The sequence below is a fragment of the Leguminivora glycinivorella genome, chromosome 8 (genome assembly GCF_023078275.1).
Source record: "Leguminivora glycinivorella isolate SPB_JAAS2020 chromosome 8, LegGlyc_1.1, whole genome shotgun sequence".
Classification (NCBI taxonomy): domain Eukaryota; kingdom Metazoa; phylum Arthropoda; class Insecta; order Lepidoptera; family Tortricidae; genus Leguminivora; species Leguminivora glycinivorella.
The window spans coordinates 10,703,755-10,721,435 of record NC_062978.1 but is presented as its reverse complement, the minus strand read 5'-3'; the positions used below and the strand labels follow the sequence as shown (position 1 = coordinate 10,721,435).

The 17,681-nt window shown below is 36.5% G+C and overlaps 1 protein-coding gene across 1 annotated transcript; it reads left to right on the top strand.

Annotated features, from left to right (window-relative positions):
* Positions 1 to 1,471: 1,471 nt before the first annotated feature.
* On the top strand, positions 1,472 to 13,649 carry LOC125228817 (TNF receptor-associated factor 4-like). The gene is made up of 7 exons (XM_048133503.1): positions 1,472 to 1,674; positions 2,014 to 2,159; positions 2,545 to 2,666; positions 2,792 to 2,976; positions 3,608 to 3,765; positions 4,402 to 4,653; positions 13,279 to 13,649. The coding sequence occupies exons 1-7, from the start codon at positions 1,633 to 1,635 to the stop codon at positions 13,604 to 13,606; spliced, it is 1,233 nt and encodes a 410-aa protein (XP_047989460.1). The 5' UTR covers positions 1,472 to 1,632; the 3' UTR covers positions 13,607 to 13,649.
* The last annotated feature ends 4,032 nt before the right edge of the window (positions 13,650 to 17,681 follow it).

The window sequence follows — 17,681 nt, the reverse complement described above, 5'->3', positions numbered from 1 at the left end:
CCATTTTCCGGTCAACAGTCCGGATTTTTAAGTGACGCGCGCTGCGCATCCACAACTTTCTACAAAAACGTCTGTATCTTCTAAACTACACAAGGTATAGTTAAAAAAAATACTTCTGCATAAATGAACGTACAGTAATTGAAATAAAACTATAGTGATAGTAAAATATGTATGATTATATACTATAATCAAGGTTAAACTTATGGAATCGGTAAAAAAATGAAGAAATTTTTTATTTGACTATTACTTAAATTACAGGAAATTTTAAGCGATGACCCCTTTTTTTATTACGTATTAGAGAAATATACTATTTTACCTTTATAATGATACCACAACCAACACATACAGTTCTCATGAAGTTACCCAAAAAAAATTAAACAAATTCAAAATCAAACACAAACACGCGGAGTTTGACAAGGCACTGCCGAATATATTTTTTCATTGACTAAATAACGAGCGTACATTGCCATCTATACTTTTTGTAGCAAACTATGTAGTTAGGCTACGTTATTGTATCAAGAGAATAAGTAAATAATGCCGCAATATTTCGCTAGATGTCACTTTAATCAACTGTTTCTCCATCCCCTCCTTTGGATAGTAAGGTATCCGGGACTGTCTGCTGCATATTTTTTTGGATACTATGCTATCGTGGGACTGTCAAGTGGATAGGCTTGCCACAGGCAGTCTTAAAAATTCATAATCTTAAAAAAAATTGTATGCAAATTGACACTGACAGATCTGTCAGTGTCAGTTTGAACTGTCAGTTTGCATACAATTTTTTTTAAGATTATGAATTTTTAAGACTGTCTGTGGCAAGCCATAGGCTGGCAACAGACAGTCTAAGGCTCCCCACAGACAGTCTTAAAAATTCATAATCTTAAAAAAAACTTGTATGCAATCTGACAGTTCAAACTGACACTGACAAGACACTGACAGATCTGAACTGTCAGATTGCATACAAGTTTTTTTTAAGATTATGAATTTTTAAGACTGTCTGTGGGGAGCCTTAATTTTCATAATCTTAAAAAATCATAATCTTATGAAATCAGATCGAGTGCACGGATTCCCATACAATTTCGCAACTGTCCACACACAGTCTTATTTTTTAAGATTATGATTTTTTTCAGATTGATCTGACAGATTGCGAATAATTTGAATTTTAAGAATGTGTGTGAGGCAGTCAATCTTATTTTATAAGATTATGATTTTTTAAGATTATGAAAATTAAGACTGTCTGTTGCCGGCCATATTCAGATTTTTTCAGATTATGGCAAAAAATACGTGTGTTTCGTATTCGAAAAGTAAGAATCCAAACACGTAGCGTGAAACGGAACTTCTCAAACGTCAGTGTCAAAATGATGTTTTGAATTACCTCATTTCTGGGTGTCACTGCTAAATAAGCCTCTTTATTGTTCACCATAAAGTTCTTTTTACAAATATATTTTTCGCGTAATGGGAAATAACATTTAAACTTTGGTGTACCAATGTCATGTTACGTTTTAAACGTGTGACTCAAGTTGAATAAATAATAGCTTGTTTTGCAGTTCCAATTTCAAATTCGAAATGGATTTTTAACTGTGGAACGGAAGTTGAATATTGCTTGCGATCGAAATTCTTCTTTCTTGGCCAGCCATGGATAAGCCACGAACAAAAAACGCTTCAGAAGGAATTGCTGTAAGTGATTATTTTAATTACAAAGTAATTTGGAAACTTCCTTTATTTCCAAAGTTAGGAATGGTTAGGTTCAAGTTTTTTTTTTCTATTTCTTAATTACCATATATCAGACATGAGTTAACAGATTTACGATATATTCAAGGACAAAAGTAACGGGCAAATATCAACATATCCCTAGAAGGGATCTTTTCTAGATAGCCTCCCAGTATGGCAAACTCGTGTGATTTGATAACAACAATTATTGTTTGCTACATACTACACCTGCCATAACCCTTTCTCTAAGATATTTTAACATATTCCTGCATTGTCCCAGTAAAAAAGTTATCCTGATTTTTCCAGCCTATGGGCATAACACCCCTGAATGATATGGTAGCAGAACCTGAGTCCAGGTATGAGTGTCCTGTATGCCTAAACTGGCTTCGGGATCCGGTGATCACAACATGCGGTCACAAATTCTGCAAAAGCTGCATAACTTCATGGCTACAGTAAGTACTTTTTCAATGTGTTCATTGTTTGCTATTATAATGATGATGGTTGGTTTTCCTTTGTTAGTTTTAATTCTTAGCAGTTTGGAATTAAAAACAAATGAAAATTTGTTTAGACTTGAGACTTGTCAAATGCTGCACAATAAATAAAATGTATTAGTATTTGTGTCGCTTAACTTCAAACTTGGGTCAATCCATTCTGCTATAAGGTTGATTATCTTTCAGATCAATATTATATTTCTATATATGTAATGAACTTTAAAGCAGAATAGATTTACCCAAGTTTGAAGTTAAGCGACACATTTGTCATAAAATAAAAATATTAAAAAAAAGGAAGTTATTAAAAAAAAAGTCATACAATCTTTAAATTTTATGTTTTTAACAGAAATAGTGGGCACTGTCCTATAGACAACATAAACCTGAGTATGAAAGTAGACATCTTTCCGGACAACTATACTAAAAGGGAAATACAGGAACAGAGGATGTCCTGTCCTTTTGCTTCTAAGGGTAAGTTAGCATAATATCTCATAATAATTCATGCCTGCACCTAACCTGCTACAAAATTATCAATTATGAATTACATAAATTGTATTGCCTGGTTCAAAAGTTTACACAGATTACTATATTTTCAGGCTGCACAGTAAAAGTGACCCCATTAGACTTGGACGCTCACATAGCCTCCTGCGAGCACAATCAACCGGAGACATCCACCCAGAAAGTACCGTGCGCCTTCCAACCTGTTGGCTGCAAGGAACAGTTTAGCAGCCGAGAGGAGGCACAAGAGCATATTGATAAGGAGACTATAACGCATTTGAGCGTGAGTATACCCTGCTATTTTTAGCTAGCCCATTTCGTGTTACCAAGTTGCAGAGCAAAAGTGACTATACTATGTTACGCAAAAATAGCTTTTTAAGTAAAGTCACTATCAGATATATCGGAGCAACCTGGGTGTTCAAAATGCACCTGTCCCGCTCCGATATATCGGATGGAAACTTTAAGTATGATTTCACATTTGAGCGCAAGTACCTTTATGTACGGTCAGCCAAGAAAGTGGTTTACCACTTTTCGACTCTATTTTTAAACCCAAAAGGTCGAAAAGTGGCAAACCACTTTTTTGGCTGACTGTACTCCCTTGCTGGACTCTAGAATTTGACACATTTGAATGTGCAGTAGGCCTAGCACATGATGGCCGCGGGAGTATGTCGCCGCGAGATAGACTACCCGTCCTTATGTCATTAATACAGTTAGAAGAAGACGTGGCATCTATCTCGCGGCGACATACTCCCGCGGCCATCATGTGCTAGGCCTACTGGGGAATAGATTTTAATGTCCTTCAATAATTCTTGCATGCAGCTACAAAGGGTCATTTGCTGTCGAACTTGAAACCACCATATTTTTGACTAAGTACGTACCTAAACACTAACTAGTTTTTTTTTTTTCAATTCCAGTACCTCGTGAACGCCTATTCGGAGATGAAGATATCCAACGACATGTCGAATGCCAACATCGACCCGAAAGAGCAGGAAGCCATGACATTGTGGGCTGCGCCAGACAAGGACGGCGAGAGCAAGCCGCCGCCGCTCACCAACACAAGCGCGCTTATACGGTAAGATATGAGGTGTATTCTTTCCTGCCGTGACTGGCGGTAGAATTCGACAGGATAGTTTCCTATGCTTAAAATAAAATATTTTATGCAGTGCACGAAATAAAGCACCACATAATTAGGAGAAAAATATGGACAGCAGTTATTTTTAAACGTAATTTCTATTTAATAAGTCAAAGAGAAAGATGTAAAGTAAATGAATTGACCGTGACGTTACTCCTCAGTATTCCATAGTAATTCCATATTAGCAAATCGTTTTGACAGTTCATAAAAAGAAGCTGATTTGACTAGAGTAGAAACTAGCCTATTGTGATGTAGACAATGAGCTAGCAACCTGCAATATCAAAATTTCAATTTCTTTCAACTCCTTATTTTCAAAGAGTGACATTGAAACATGAGCCGTTTCATGTGCTCTATTTTTCTATGTATAAATATTATAGGATGTTCCAGGCTGCGAACAGCGCCATCTAGTTTTAAGCCATAGGGGCATATATTTCAAGGGTACGCTTTCTTGTATGGGCTTTGTCAATCCAGTATTAAATAAATCGTTCTTGCCTTATACTTAACCAATATCTTTAAAAGGCCTTACTATTCGGTATTACCTATTAATTAAACAAAACTAACCATTTTCTATTTCAGTGCATTATACGAACGAGTAGTGGTATTAGAACAAAGAAATCGCGAGCAAGACATTGTAATAGGCAACATGTCGAAACAGCTCTCCGCTTTGACCGTCGCCAAAGGCAAGCAGAACAACGAAATGCTCCTACGATACTGTATGGGCAACTTTATATGGAGGATCGACAATTTCAAAGCGAGATTGGACGCTATGGTGAATCAGTCGAAAATGGTGTACAGTCCAGGGTTTTATACGTCGCCTAATGGTTACAGGTAATTTGATCACATCATATAAGTTTACTTAGTTGTCATTTACTAACTTGACATGGCAATAGAGGCAGGGGCGGCTCACTCCGCGATTGAATCGCCGCGCTAAAGACTGTATCGTTAAGTATGAAGACAACTTTGAGTAGCCGTATTTATTTGCTATTAGATTTTTTTCTTATAACAAGACATGGGCTTAATAAGGCACATAATAAGGTACACATTTTGTCCTAGAAGCTCGACGTAAAGCATATGGTTTAGACAGTATTGACTTAATCCTCCCGAGTACCAATTACGATTCCGGACAAATGCTACTAGAAAATTCACAAAGTGCGTAAAAGACGATACGATTGCGAAAAAAAATTGTACGGTGCGAACCTCAACGACACATGATCCATAAAGCAGAATATCTGGACATAGTCTAGCCACTGTTATTAAAAAAAGTTCAGGATCTGTGTATGGCGGCCATTTAGAGAATGTGGCATGGTGCTTACTCTAACTCCGACTTTGATGTCGAATTTGACTATCATACACTGTTTATATTGAAAATGAAAATGAAAATGAAATATTTATTTTTCAAGTAGGCATATTACAATGCGCATATGAACGTCAAATAAAGCTACGCCGGCTCTAACCCTACGCCTCAGCCTCGAGAAGATTTCAGTCCCCCCTCAGTTGGGAGGGGGGTATCCACTATGGGACCGGCAAGAAACTCGGCGGGCAACTTCTTTTCAAAACATTACATCTTATAATTAACATGCATTAAATAACAACATACAATTTAACATGCAAAAGTATTCATCAAAGAATATGAACAGACTAGGTACTCTATGGAAATCAATTTCAATAAATTATATTATTGCTTAATAATACGTCGTTCTTCTTCAGAGAAAACATATCAAATTGTCATAGAAGAAAAAGATAATATGAATCTCAATATCATTAAATATGTAATTTACCTACACAACATAAAATATAAAATATTTGACGTGCTTTCTTATCTGAACTGTGTCCTCTACACCGTGTTTCACTTAACACTAAAAACCTGAAAACAGTTTGTTCAGAATCGAGAGTAGAATCGATTGAGCTATATCTTGATGGGGGTAATATTTTTATTTAAATTAGTATTATTAGTTATTTTTTACGTGCCCATTCTATTGTACTCGTAATACAACATTGTGTATATCGCATTGCTAGAGGTTGTTTACCTTTTTTCAGTATTTAGGGGTATTAATACTGGCCGGTTACTTGGACGATTATTTTTTCCACTACTAGTTTGACGTTGTTTGTCAGTTTAATCTTAATGTTTATCATAAGTCATAACAAATTGAACTCGTACCTAATTACAACCTTGTCATTTTGAATATTGAGTTTATTTGCTTACTGCGATTACCTGTCCAATTTGAAGTTTACTGTGACAAAGCTTTAAAGTGTTTTACAGTGACATCTTAGCTGTCTATTGGTAAACCTTATGTCGTTGCAGTAACGTACACAAATAAATAGTCTTATGGTTTATGATGGTAGTTAGCAATTATTTTATTGAGTGTAGAGCTAAAAGTCAAGTAGAGCTGTACAGAAAATTAAAAATTCAATTTAAAAAAAAGTAACGATCAGATTAAAAGATGAATACTCTAGATGAGTTTAAAAAAATAAAAATCAGTTAGGGTGTCTGAGGTTTTGAGTGATACCGGAAACACCGTGTATACATAATACAATTATTTTAATTGCTATTCGTTTTTTGTAGTTTCTGGTTCGGGCCATGCATGTTTGTCTGTCAAATAGTCCTCGACTCTGTAATAAGCCTTTAACATCAATGATTTTTTTAAGTAGTTCTTAAGAGCTGGGAGAGGTAATCTCAAAGCAGTGTCAGGTAACTTATTATAAAAATGAATGCATTGCCCAACAAATGACTTCTGTACTTTACGGACACGAAACTTCTTTATGGCAAGCTTATTTTTGTTTCTAGTGTTATAATTATGGATATCAGAATTCTTAGTGAAACAGTCTAAATTCTTAACAACATAAATTATACTATCATAAATGTATTGGGAAGCTACAGTTAAGATATTAATTTCTTTGAAGAGTTCTCTTACTGATTCACGTGTTCCTAAGTTGTAAATAGAACGAATGGCTCTCTTTTGTAATACAAAGATAGTCTGTATGTCAGCTGCTTTGCCCCAAACCAGAATACCGTATGACATTACACTGTGAAAATAACTATGATACACTAGGCGAGCTGTCTCAACATTAGTCAGTTGCCTGATTCTCCTAACGGCGTATGCGGCTGAACTTAATTTGCTTGCTAGTTTCTTTATATGAGGACTCCATTGTAGATTTTTGTCCAATGTTAAACCAAGAAACAGTGTTGTATCTACCATCTCTAAGCATTCATCATTCAAAAGTATTTTTGTATCGATTGGTTTAACATTCGGCAGAGAAAATCGAATACATTTGGTTTTCTTAGAATTAAGAAGTAAATTGTTGACAGTAAACCACTGCAGTACATCAGCTAACGTGCTATTAATTACATTGTAATCCGTAGATTTTCGGTCAACATTAAAAAGCAGTGATGTATCATCAGCAAAAAGTACTATTTCACAAAAGTTTTTCACTATACATGGCAAATCATTTATATAAACCAAAAACAGGAATGGACCTAAAATTGAGCCTTGTGGCACTCCTAATTGGACTACAGTCCCGCTAGAGCGAGTTTTGTTAACAACTACTGTTTGTGTTCTATTGCTAAGGTAAGAAGACATAAAGTTTAGGGCATTTATAGACAAACCATAATGTTCTAATTTCAAAATGAGCGTTCCATGATCCACACAATCAAAGGCTTTTGAAAGATCACAAAATATGCCAATTGCATCACAAGAATTTTCCCAAAAATTATATATATGTTTAATGAGTACCGAAGCAGCATCGGTCGTGGAACGGCCCCTTGTGAAACCGAACTGTTTGCTTGTAAGTAATCTATGTCTGTTGAAGTGTCCCAGTAGATCATTTAACATTAGCTTCTCAAAGACTTTACTTAGTACAGGAAGTATTGATATGGGACGGAAATTGGTTATATCACTCGAATCACCCGATTTAAAAAGCGGTATGACTTTGCTACATTTCATAAGATCTGGAAAGGTGCCTTGTGAAATTGAAATATTATATATTACGGCCAAGTAAGGTGCTATTATATCTATGACATGACTAATTACTTTAACTGATGTTCCCCATAAGTCTTCCGTTTTCTTTAAATTGAGTGACTTGAATGTTTTAACAATATTTACAGAGTCTACTTGACTAAATTCAAATGAATTATTACATTTCTTAACATTAGCACAAAGTAATGAATGGGCTTGAGCCGCAGAAGAATGTAAACATTTTGTGGTGTTAACGGCTATATTTGAGAAATAATCTTCGAATGCCGAGGCAACATCGCTGTTCGACACTATTTGTTGATTATCTGATACAATGTTGACTTGACAATCGCGTGATTTACATTTACCAGCTTCTTTATTTATAATACTCCAAGTTGTTTTCACTTTGTTGTCCGACACTTTCAATTTAGAACTAATAAAGTTTTTCTTGGCAGTTAAACACACTTTCTTGAAGATTCTTGAGTAGTTTCTTACATAGTCCAGGAATTCTGAATTCTTGTTCAGCTCTCTCTCACCATAAAGTTCATAAAGTCTTTTTCTACTTTTGTGAATACCTACAGTAGCCCATTCACTAAACTTTGTTTTAACTTTTGACCCACTAATAGATTTCACTTTGAAATTGTTATTAAATTGATTAAGAATTACATTGAAAACATCTTGATACAAATGATTACAGTCATAATGCGAAAATGGTATTATAGACAAACTATGTAGAATTTCATTTTTGAATGATTCCAAGCGAGATCCAGTAATGGGTCTATATGTTATTGTTTGTGGAGTATCATGAATAACGTTTAAGAAAGCTGCCCTTTGGCCGCTGTGATCGGAATGAAAACAGTTAAATAATTTCTTATCTATACATTCACAGTTACAAAAAATATTATCTAGGCATGTTGCACTAGTCACACCTACCCGGGTAGGTTCAAGAAATAAATTAAATAAATTAAATGATTTAAACAAACAGAACATTTTAACAGTATTACTAGATGACTCGAGCAAGTTAACATTAAAATCTCCACATACAATAACATGTTTTTGGCCCTTGCATACTAAATTCAGAACATTTTCCATTGTAGATTCAAATATGCTGAAGTCAGCTGATGGTGGTCTATAAACACATACAATAATATATCTGTCTAATTCAACACATGAAATTTCTATAGTTCTTTCTATGGAATATTTTACAACATCTTTGCGCTCTTTACACTTCATACAATTTTTAACAATAATAAGGGAGCCACCATGAGCAGCAGATTTTCTGGCAAAAAAACTAGCTAATTTAAAATTAACATAATCAAATATCAACTGTTCTTGTTTCAACCAATGTTCAGTAATACACATAACTTCAACATTATTACTATCTAAAAATAATCCTACTTCTAATTCTTTGCTGGAAAAACCCTGAATATTCTGGTGAACAACGTTCATATTCAGGTGTTTTTCCGCTGTCTTACAATCTAGTTTAAATGAGGCATGGGGTCCTTGGCTTTGTCAGCTGACTGAGATTGATCTGGTTTAGGCACTGTTCAAACACCATGAATGTCAATTAGACTTTGGCATATAGCTAATTTTTTTATCTGTTTCTCTCATCCTGCTCGCATCAAAAATTTACGGCAATCCGGAACGTTGCTCAAAATTGCGTTTTATTAATTTATATAAATTCACCGCATTTATTCTACAAGTACCCAATTGGAAAACCATGAAGAGGACTCATGAAATAAAACTATGGAAACGGATTAAATCGCGTATAATGAATTTAAAATACATCCCGACGTTTCGAACTCTTTACAGCGTTCGTGGTCAACGGGTGACTGAGGAAAAATTAAAATGTGCAAAAGCTACCCACTTACAAGAAATATTAACGAACCATGACCACAAATAATATAGATTTCTAAGGCAGGTTCACACACTATTAATAAAGCCAGTTATACAATATTCAAAAATTTTTTACCATTACTCTGTTAAAAAATAATTAATCAATTAATCTACACAAAATTGACAAAGAAACAAACTGTACCAAGGACGATTATAAAGGACCAGCAGAGTCCATACTAAACACCGTACCCCGTTGGCAGCCGTAAATCTATGTCGCTAGATGTCACTAAGAGTGTCATTTGAATAAAAATGTCGTTTTTTTTTTAAAGTACGCACGCGGTAGTTCAACGGCATTACAAGTGATACAGTGAAAAGTACATAGATGACGCTAGGGGCCCGTGTCATGTTTCGGTCCCTGTTTACAACGCAAGCCATCGTTCTTATTTTGAATTATGACAATCATGCAAAAGAGTACCATACTGTCAAATTTTCTATCTCTTTCATTTCAGCGTGACGTCAATGATTAGTAATATTACTTTCAATATATTTAAAATTTAGATTTTAATGAGGCCATTTCGAACGGTGTTTATGATAGATATCATGTTGACAATCAATCTCCTGACCGTCTCGCTCACACCAATCCTATCCTATATTTGAACAAGTGCGACCGAAACAGTCGAGTATTATTGAAGATTTTTGAATGTCTAAAATCTTATTGGTAGTTGTCGAAAACCCGCTTTTTCCATAAAGTGTTGGCGCGACGTCAAGTGGGTGATAGGCGTACGAGCAAGTACGCGTTGGATGGTCGACTACTATGCGCGGCGGTTTTTACGCGTACTTAGACCGTTTTCACATTATCCGATCCGATATCGGATGTCGGAAGGATTTCAATAGAAACAATCCAAGATGGCGCCTGTAATGTATGGATTATCGGTCCGATATCCGATATCGGATCGGATAATGTGAAAACGCACTTACGGTGACACATAATCGAAAAAGGTCGTCGAGCCATAAGTACGCATACTTGCTCGTATCGTACGTCTATCGCCCACTTCAGACTGCGTTTCGATCGGCGTTTAGCGTCAATGATTATCAGCTCGGCTTCATGGCTTTACGAACCTTAAGCTCGGACCATCGAATATGAAACTTATAAACTTCTTTGTACACAAGGATATAAAGAAGTTTATAACCAGGTGCTCCATGACACCATTGCACCAATCTGTCGCCAGCACCGCTACACTTCAACGGCCAAGTCACGTCAAGTATAAATGGGAAAGTGTGTGTGTCTGTTTGTTTGTCCATCTTTCACGGCAAAACGGAGCGACGTATTGACGTGATTTTTTAAGTGGAGATAGTTGAAGGGATGGAAAGTGACATAGGCTACTTTTTGTCTCTTTTTATATCCCCCACTTCCTTATAATGGAGGATGGAAGTTTGTGGAGAGATTTTCGAATTTAACGCGATCGAAGCCGCGGGCAAAGGCTAGTTAACTATAATAATAAAGAAATCGCAGTAAGGAACTTTATGTAGATTTCATTACTTTTTAGAGATAAACAAGCAGCTCCATCGAGACGGCTATTTTTTACAGAATGTTTTTGGTGGGATATACATAGGCATAGGTATATAACACTAACAAGGTATCTATTGTCTTAGTCCGTTTTCACATTATCCGATCCGATATCGGATGTCGGAAGGATTTCATTGGAAAAAATCCAAGATAGCGCCTGTAATGTATGGGGTATCAGTCCTACATCCGATATCGGATCGGATAATGTGAAAACGCATTAAATTTAGTCTCATTAATTATTAATTATGTCAGAGTTTAGGTTTATACGAGTACCAAACGAGTAGTATACGAGTAGAAAATATATTACCAAAACAATACAAACTATCATTAATTTATTATAAAAACGTAATCCAAAGTGCCACACCTAGTCGGCCAGTGCATGGCCTACGCTGCCGATGGTCAGGGTGCTCGGAGTGACATACAAGAAACGCTGAACTATCCGCGTTGTGTCCAAGACGAAGCCTGACCGACGAAGCTAGCAAGTCTCTCTACATGTTAGCTGAAATACTGTCAAACCGTTCACTGTGATTACTCAGATTATTATAAGCAAAATGATCTTCGAATGAACTTTCTGGACAATTGAGATGCATGGGCGCAGTCGAAACCAGCTCGCCCCTTCAGCCGTGTCCCGTTGAAAATCGGAAAGATTCTTTTCCTTAGCACATTTAATGTTTACAAATTGGATTCGCCTTCTGTCACCTAAACTGGTAAATTTATGTATGAGGTCATTGGTCATACAATTATTAATTTATACCGTTATTAATTCTGTATCTCTACTCGCATTGCTACTGCGATTCTAAAATATTTAATATCCATATTATGAATATTCAATAAATCATACAATGACATTTGTGATGTGACATGGATGTCAGATGTAACATCTGTTGGCACAATGATTGCGTTTTGTTGAACGTATTTGAGCTCAACATATAGGTTTATTATCACTAAGTATATTATATTAATGAACAACGAAACGGATGTGACATTTTCCTAGTCCACCAACGTCATCTAGTCATTTTATTTGGCAATAATTAGACAACATGCGAACAAACTTAGCCAGCGAAGCGATCACAACTACGTCGAGGCCGACCAAAAAATATAATTTGTAAAAATTGTGTTTTGAGCCAATATTTTGATATTAAAATAAAGTTTTTTGATAGTTATTCATAGTATAATATAAAAACAAGTAAAAATATGTGTGAAAATATGTTTTTTTCCACTCCCGGGTTACGAAACAACGCCATCTAGTTTTAAAGCAAAAACTAAGCTTTTTTCAGGGGTACGCTTTTTTGTATGGGCTATATCAGTCTAGTATTAAATGGTCCTTGCCAATACCTTCAGATCATACTCTCGGAACATAATAATACAAAATTATGCACATGTCAACATTTAGACGAGTTTTGTTTTGTCCTTATACTTAACGATACAGTCCTTACAAGTACATGCTGGCGGCCGCGAGTTCGCGGCCTAATCAGGGGTGGCGCGCGTTCTCACGGAACGCACGTTCGCACTTTCTATTGTTACTTTACGTCGCGAGTTTTTTTTAAGGTTCATATGCGATTTCCACATGTGGAATGGCTAATAATGCATAGCTAAGTAGACATAATGAATAAAATAGGACCATCTTACACAGATCTTATTGATTAAGTCCCACGGAAAAGTTCAATAAGGCTTGTGATGCTGAAGGCTTAAACAAAAATATATAAATACTGTATATATACCTAGAAAGTACCCAAGACGAAAATATATTATAACATTTTATCTGAGAATTAATTCGTTTTAAACCATAGGCAACCCTATCATCCGACGCTGCGCACGTGTGGCTCGTTTCTTTGTTAGAATTTTGTAGGCATTTAAAAAGGCGGCATATCGTGAACATCAAAGCAGTGCGCCTTCTGTACTTGTACTATTATATATTCTGTGGTAGAGGGTTAAAAAATTGTATGAAGCATTTCCTCTTGACAGGGCATCAACTGGTAATAGTTTCCAACTCAAAGCTTTGGGGGCAATTTTTAAAAGGCTTATCCTGCTACGCCCTTTTGAAAATGCCCATATATTATAATTCTTAATGGATGTTGAGATGAGTTTCTGTTTTTTTAGGTTCTGCGTCCGCCTCAACATATCCCCTCAGAATCCGCTTTGCTTCGCCCTCCACGTGCACCTAGTGAAAACAGAGCATGACGAGTGCCTCGAATGGCCCTTCAACGGTCGCATCACCTTCGCCATGGTCAACCAATACGACCCAGAGCAAACCCAACGCGATACCATGATGTCTAACTCTAACCTTATAGCATTCCAGCGGCCGACGGCTGACATTTGCTTACGCGGCTTCGGATACTCTGAGTATGCCGTGGTCAGCGACGTCGTTAGGAATGGATTCGTTAAGGATGACTCGCTGGTATTTAAAGTGCATATCAAGTGTGTATGACATGAGGATTGACTTTTTGTTTTGTTCGTTTTTTTTTTGCTACGTCTAGACGTAGGGGGGTCCCTAGGGATTCGGAGAGTATTTGTGATGGCGTCTTTTTCAATACCTTTCGCCATGGTCAAACAGTATGACGCAGAGCAAACCCAACGCGATACTATGATGTCTATCTCTAACCTTATAGCGTACGTACGGCCTACTGTAGACATTTGCTTACGCGGCTTCGGATATTCAGAGTATGCTGTAGTGAGCGATGTTAAAAATGGATTTGTTAAGGATGACTCGCTGGTATTTAAAGTACATATCAAGTGTGTATGACATGAGGATTGACTTTTTGGTTCTTTCTGTTATGTGTCTATGTCTACGGATTCAGAGAATGTTTGTGATGGCGCAACTCTCTTAGCGACATCGATAGCGAGCGATTGGAGTTGCAGGCTATGGAGAAAGCCTACCACCAGGCGGGTCGCCCATATGCTTGTTTGCTACCGACGTATTAATAAAAAAAAGGTAGCATCACTAATATTCGCCGAATCCCAATACTGTGTATGAAGACTGTAGTTGCAGTCACAGCATAAGAATATGCATTACATGAAAGTATTCATGAAGTTAAAAAAAATATGGCGTGCCTTTTACGGATAGTCTACATTAAGTGATCTGTATACGTATTATCAAATTTACATTATTCATGTTTATCATTCGGACTGAAAGAGAACTTTTAAATTCTTATTTTATAACATTCCGAGACTATTACGTTATGTATCATATACACCTGCCAGTGTAATAACGTGTATAAGGGGAAAATCTACAAGACGATTGTGAGGCCTGTTGTATTGTATGGATCTGAATGCTGGGCGACAAAGGTGGAGGATGAAAGGAGAGTGCACGTAGCGGAAATGAGAATGTTGAGATGGATGTGTGGAGTGACCAGAATGGATCGGATCAGGAATGAGTATATTAGGGGAAGTTTGAAAGTTGCGCCTATAACGGAAAAGATGAGGAGTGGCAGGTTGGCGTGGTTCGGTCATGTAATGAGGAGGGATGAATGTCATATAGGCAAAAGAATGTTGGAGATGAAGGTTGATGGATGGAGAGGGAGGGGTAAACCCAAACAACGCTGGATAGGTTGTGTGAAAGAGGATATGAGGAAGAAAGATGTGAGTGTTGAGATGACGAAAGATAGAGGAGAATGGAAGAGGAAGACGTGTTGTACCGACCCCACATAACGTGGGATAAGGGTAGGAGGAAGAAGAAGAAGAGTCAGTACATATTAAGAATTAATACTATGTACTTATTGAATTGTGCTTATCAAGTATTAAACTCGTACATTCCTTGTAACTTGTCCGTCCAAATACTGAATTTAATATTTATAATTGAACAAATGTACTTATTTTATAGCTGTATAACATAGAATCTCTGAGTAATTATTATATATTGGGTGTCCGGTAATTCATAGAAAACTATCTAACCACTGCCATCGTGTCCTAGACTGGTTCAGAAAAACAACTTACTATGTAGGTTACTGTTTGCTGCTCTCACTATTCTAAGATGTTAATCTTATGTAGTCAAATTAGTTCTAACGGCCGCCAATAGTGTTAATATTTCTTCACCTGCTCATAATATTACGTCGTATTTGTGATAATCAGCCCCACCCCTTCACGGACGTTACGAAACTTACGAATAGGAATTACTTACCTTGACACTTAACACTTCCGCAACCAAGAAGTGCCCGGTGGGCACTCCTATACTTCAGATGCCAGAGAACCCACCTGGCGGGTTCAAGGCGGCGGTGCAGGGCGGTGATAACAAACGACCGGTTTCTGACGTAGTGAGCCGTTTTTGTCTGGTAGTATTTAAATGTGTTAAGCAGTTCCTATTTCCTAGGCTAGCCTAAGATGACAGTTAGTGGATATAAACTAGAAAGTTGTCCGTTAATTACAGGATACCCAGTAAATTGTTTATTTTATTTATGATTACTTATTTTATCACATTGTTAATGCATAAATGTACTTATTTAAGTTATTGAAAGTCATGATTATGAAAGTAATAAAATAAAACATTAACAATAGGTTTATAGTTTTATTGGTATGATGGTATGAATGTCTTACAAAATAACAAAGTTCACCTTAGGATACTCTTCATAGTAAAATACAGCTTATCATGTATAAAAATACATCTACACTTATTGTTACTTATCTAGTCTTACATAAATTATGTTTTGGTTAACGCAAACCTGTCCAAAATATAATTTACTACACCAAAGTTAAGCAACATCAATTTTCAAAATGTGCTATTTTTTTCCTGTGTGAATTATGGTCTCTCACATACAGGGTGAAATAAAAAGGACCAGCCATACTTTGCACAGCAACTTTTGAGGTCATAATGAGTTAATGAGCAACTTTTTAGTATGGGACCATTTGATAAAATCGCGAAAAAAAATGCAGTTCTATAGAAATGAACGACATCACGTCAGTCGGAATGCGATTTCAGCATTGGTTTCATAATAAAAGTTGTTCTTCATGGCCTGTAAAGTCACCATGCAAAGTATGGCTGGGGCCCGTTTCTCGAAAGGTACAAGCCTTCTATTACAAGTGCGCGAACTGTCAAACCGTATGGGTTTTCATGGAAACACACTTGTAATACAAGGCTTGTACCTTTCGAGAAACGGGCCACTGGTTTCTATTGTATTTCACCGTGCATATCGACGTTGATACGGCAAAAGGCAATCGAAAAAAAACTTTGTCTTCGCGAAAAATTGACGCCGAGGAAGTTTTCTAAAGACTATTGCAGATTTGACGTCGATATAACATGTGGGAAACCCTAACAACAGAACCTTTATGCCGCTTTTCCAATGGATCCGATAACATAACATTTGAAAAATAATTTACAATATCTATAAATATAATGCGTAAAGCATTTATGTATTGTTTCCACCGTATCACATCCAATCATCACATAATTGCAATCCGTTACAATGACTACCTCTTTATGGCTTCACATTCCGCAAATGCAATAAAACAGCTATTAAAAATAAATAATGTACAAATTGGTATAATAACAATAATTCCGCGAGGTTACAATTGAACAAAGTAAAATACATATTTTACTTGATAATATACGATAAGTATAGGCATTATCTATATGTGATAGTAGGTATAAAAATTGTAAAAAACTTTTTGATTTTGGTCATAAGTCAAAGATATTCGTAATTAGCCAGGTCTACACAGAGCGAGGCTCCATGCCTCGGCTCAGGCAGGTTGCACGGCCGAGCAAAACGCGCGCATTGCATCAGGGAAGGGACGTCTACAAAATTGAAAATTGCATAGGGACGTGCCTCGCTTTGTGTGGGCCCGGCTACTGAAAAGTAAATAAGCATAAACGCTACATAGTATGATTTATAAGTATGTATATGATTAAAAATTATGGTAACCAAACATTTTTATCGATTATATCAGTGATCAATGTGTACAAATTACATAACAACACATTTTTTCATTCACGCCATACACGTAATAAAAGAGAAAGATTCAAAAACGGAATCCACACTTGTCTTGTATCACAATATCCATTTCAATGCTCAAAATGATTGCGGTGATTTGCCCATGACGTCACACGCTAGTGTTTAGACTCCTTAGCTGTCAGTTCTAAAAAAGCCATCTATGAGACATATTTTAAAACCTAATTTCTTAATAACAAAAACTTTGGCCTCAAAAAAAATCCCTCGGGGTTTTGATATTGAAAAACAAAAAGATATCTATTGTGGTAAGAAACCGTTGATAGCGGTACACATTTACTTGACGCTGGATGCTGACGCTAGACGTATTTGAGGACTTCATTCGTATAGTATTCGGGTAGTTCCACGAAAGTTTTTTTTTGCAATCAGTAGTTAATGGAACAGTGTCTTCACCTCAACTCCCGTGGAACTACCTATACATATTCGTTAATTTTTATTAACACTTTCGCTACCAAGAACCCGACTGTCGGGCACACCGCTCGTAGAAGCGTAGCCGATTACATGGGTTTCCCCGTATGTAGCGAAAATGTCGTAGCGCCGCGTAGAGCCCGGTTTCGAAAGTGTTAA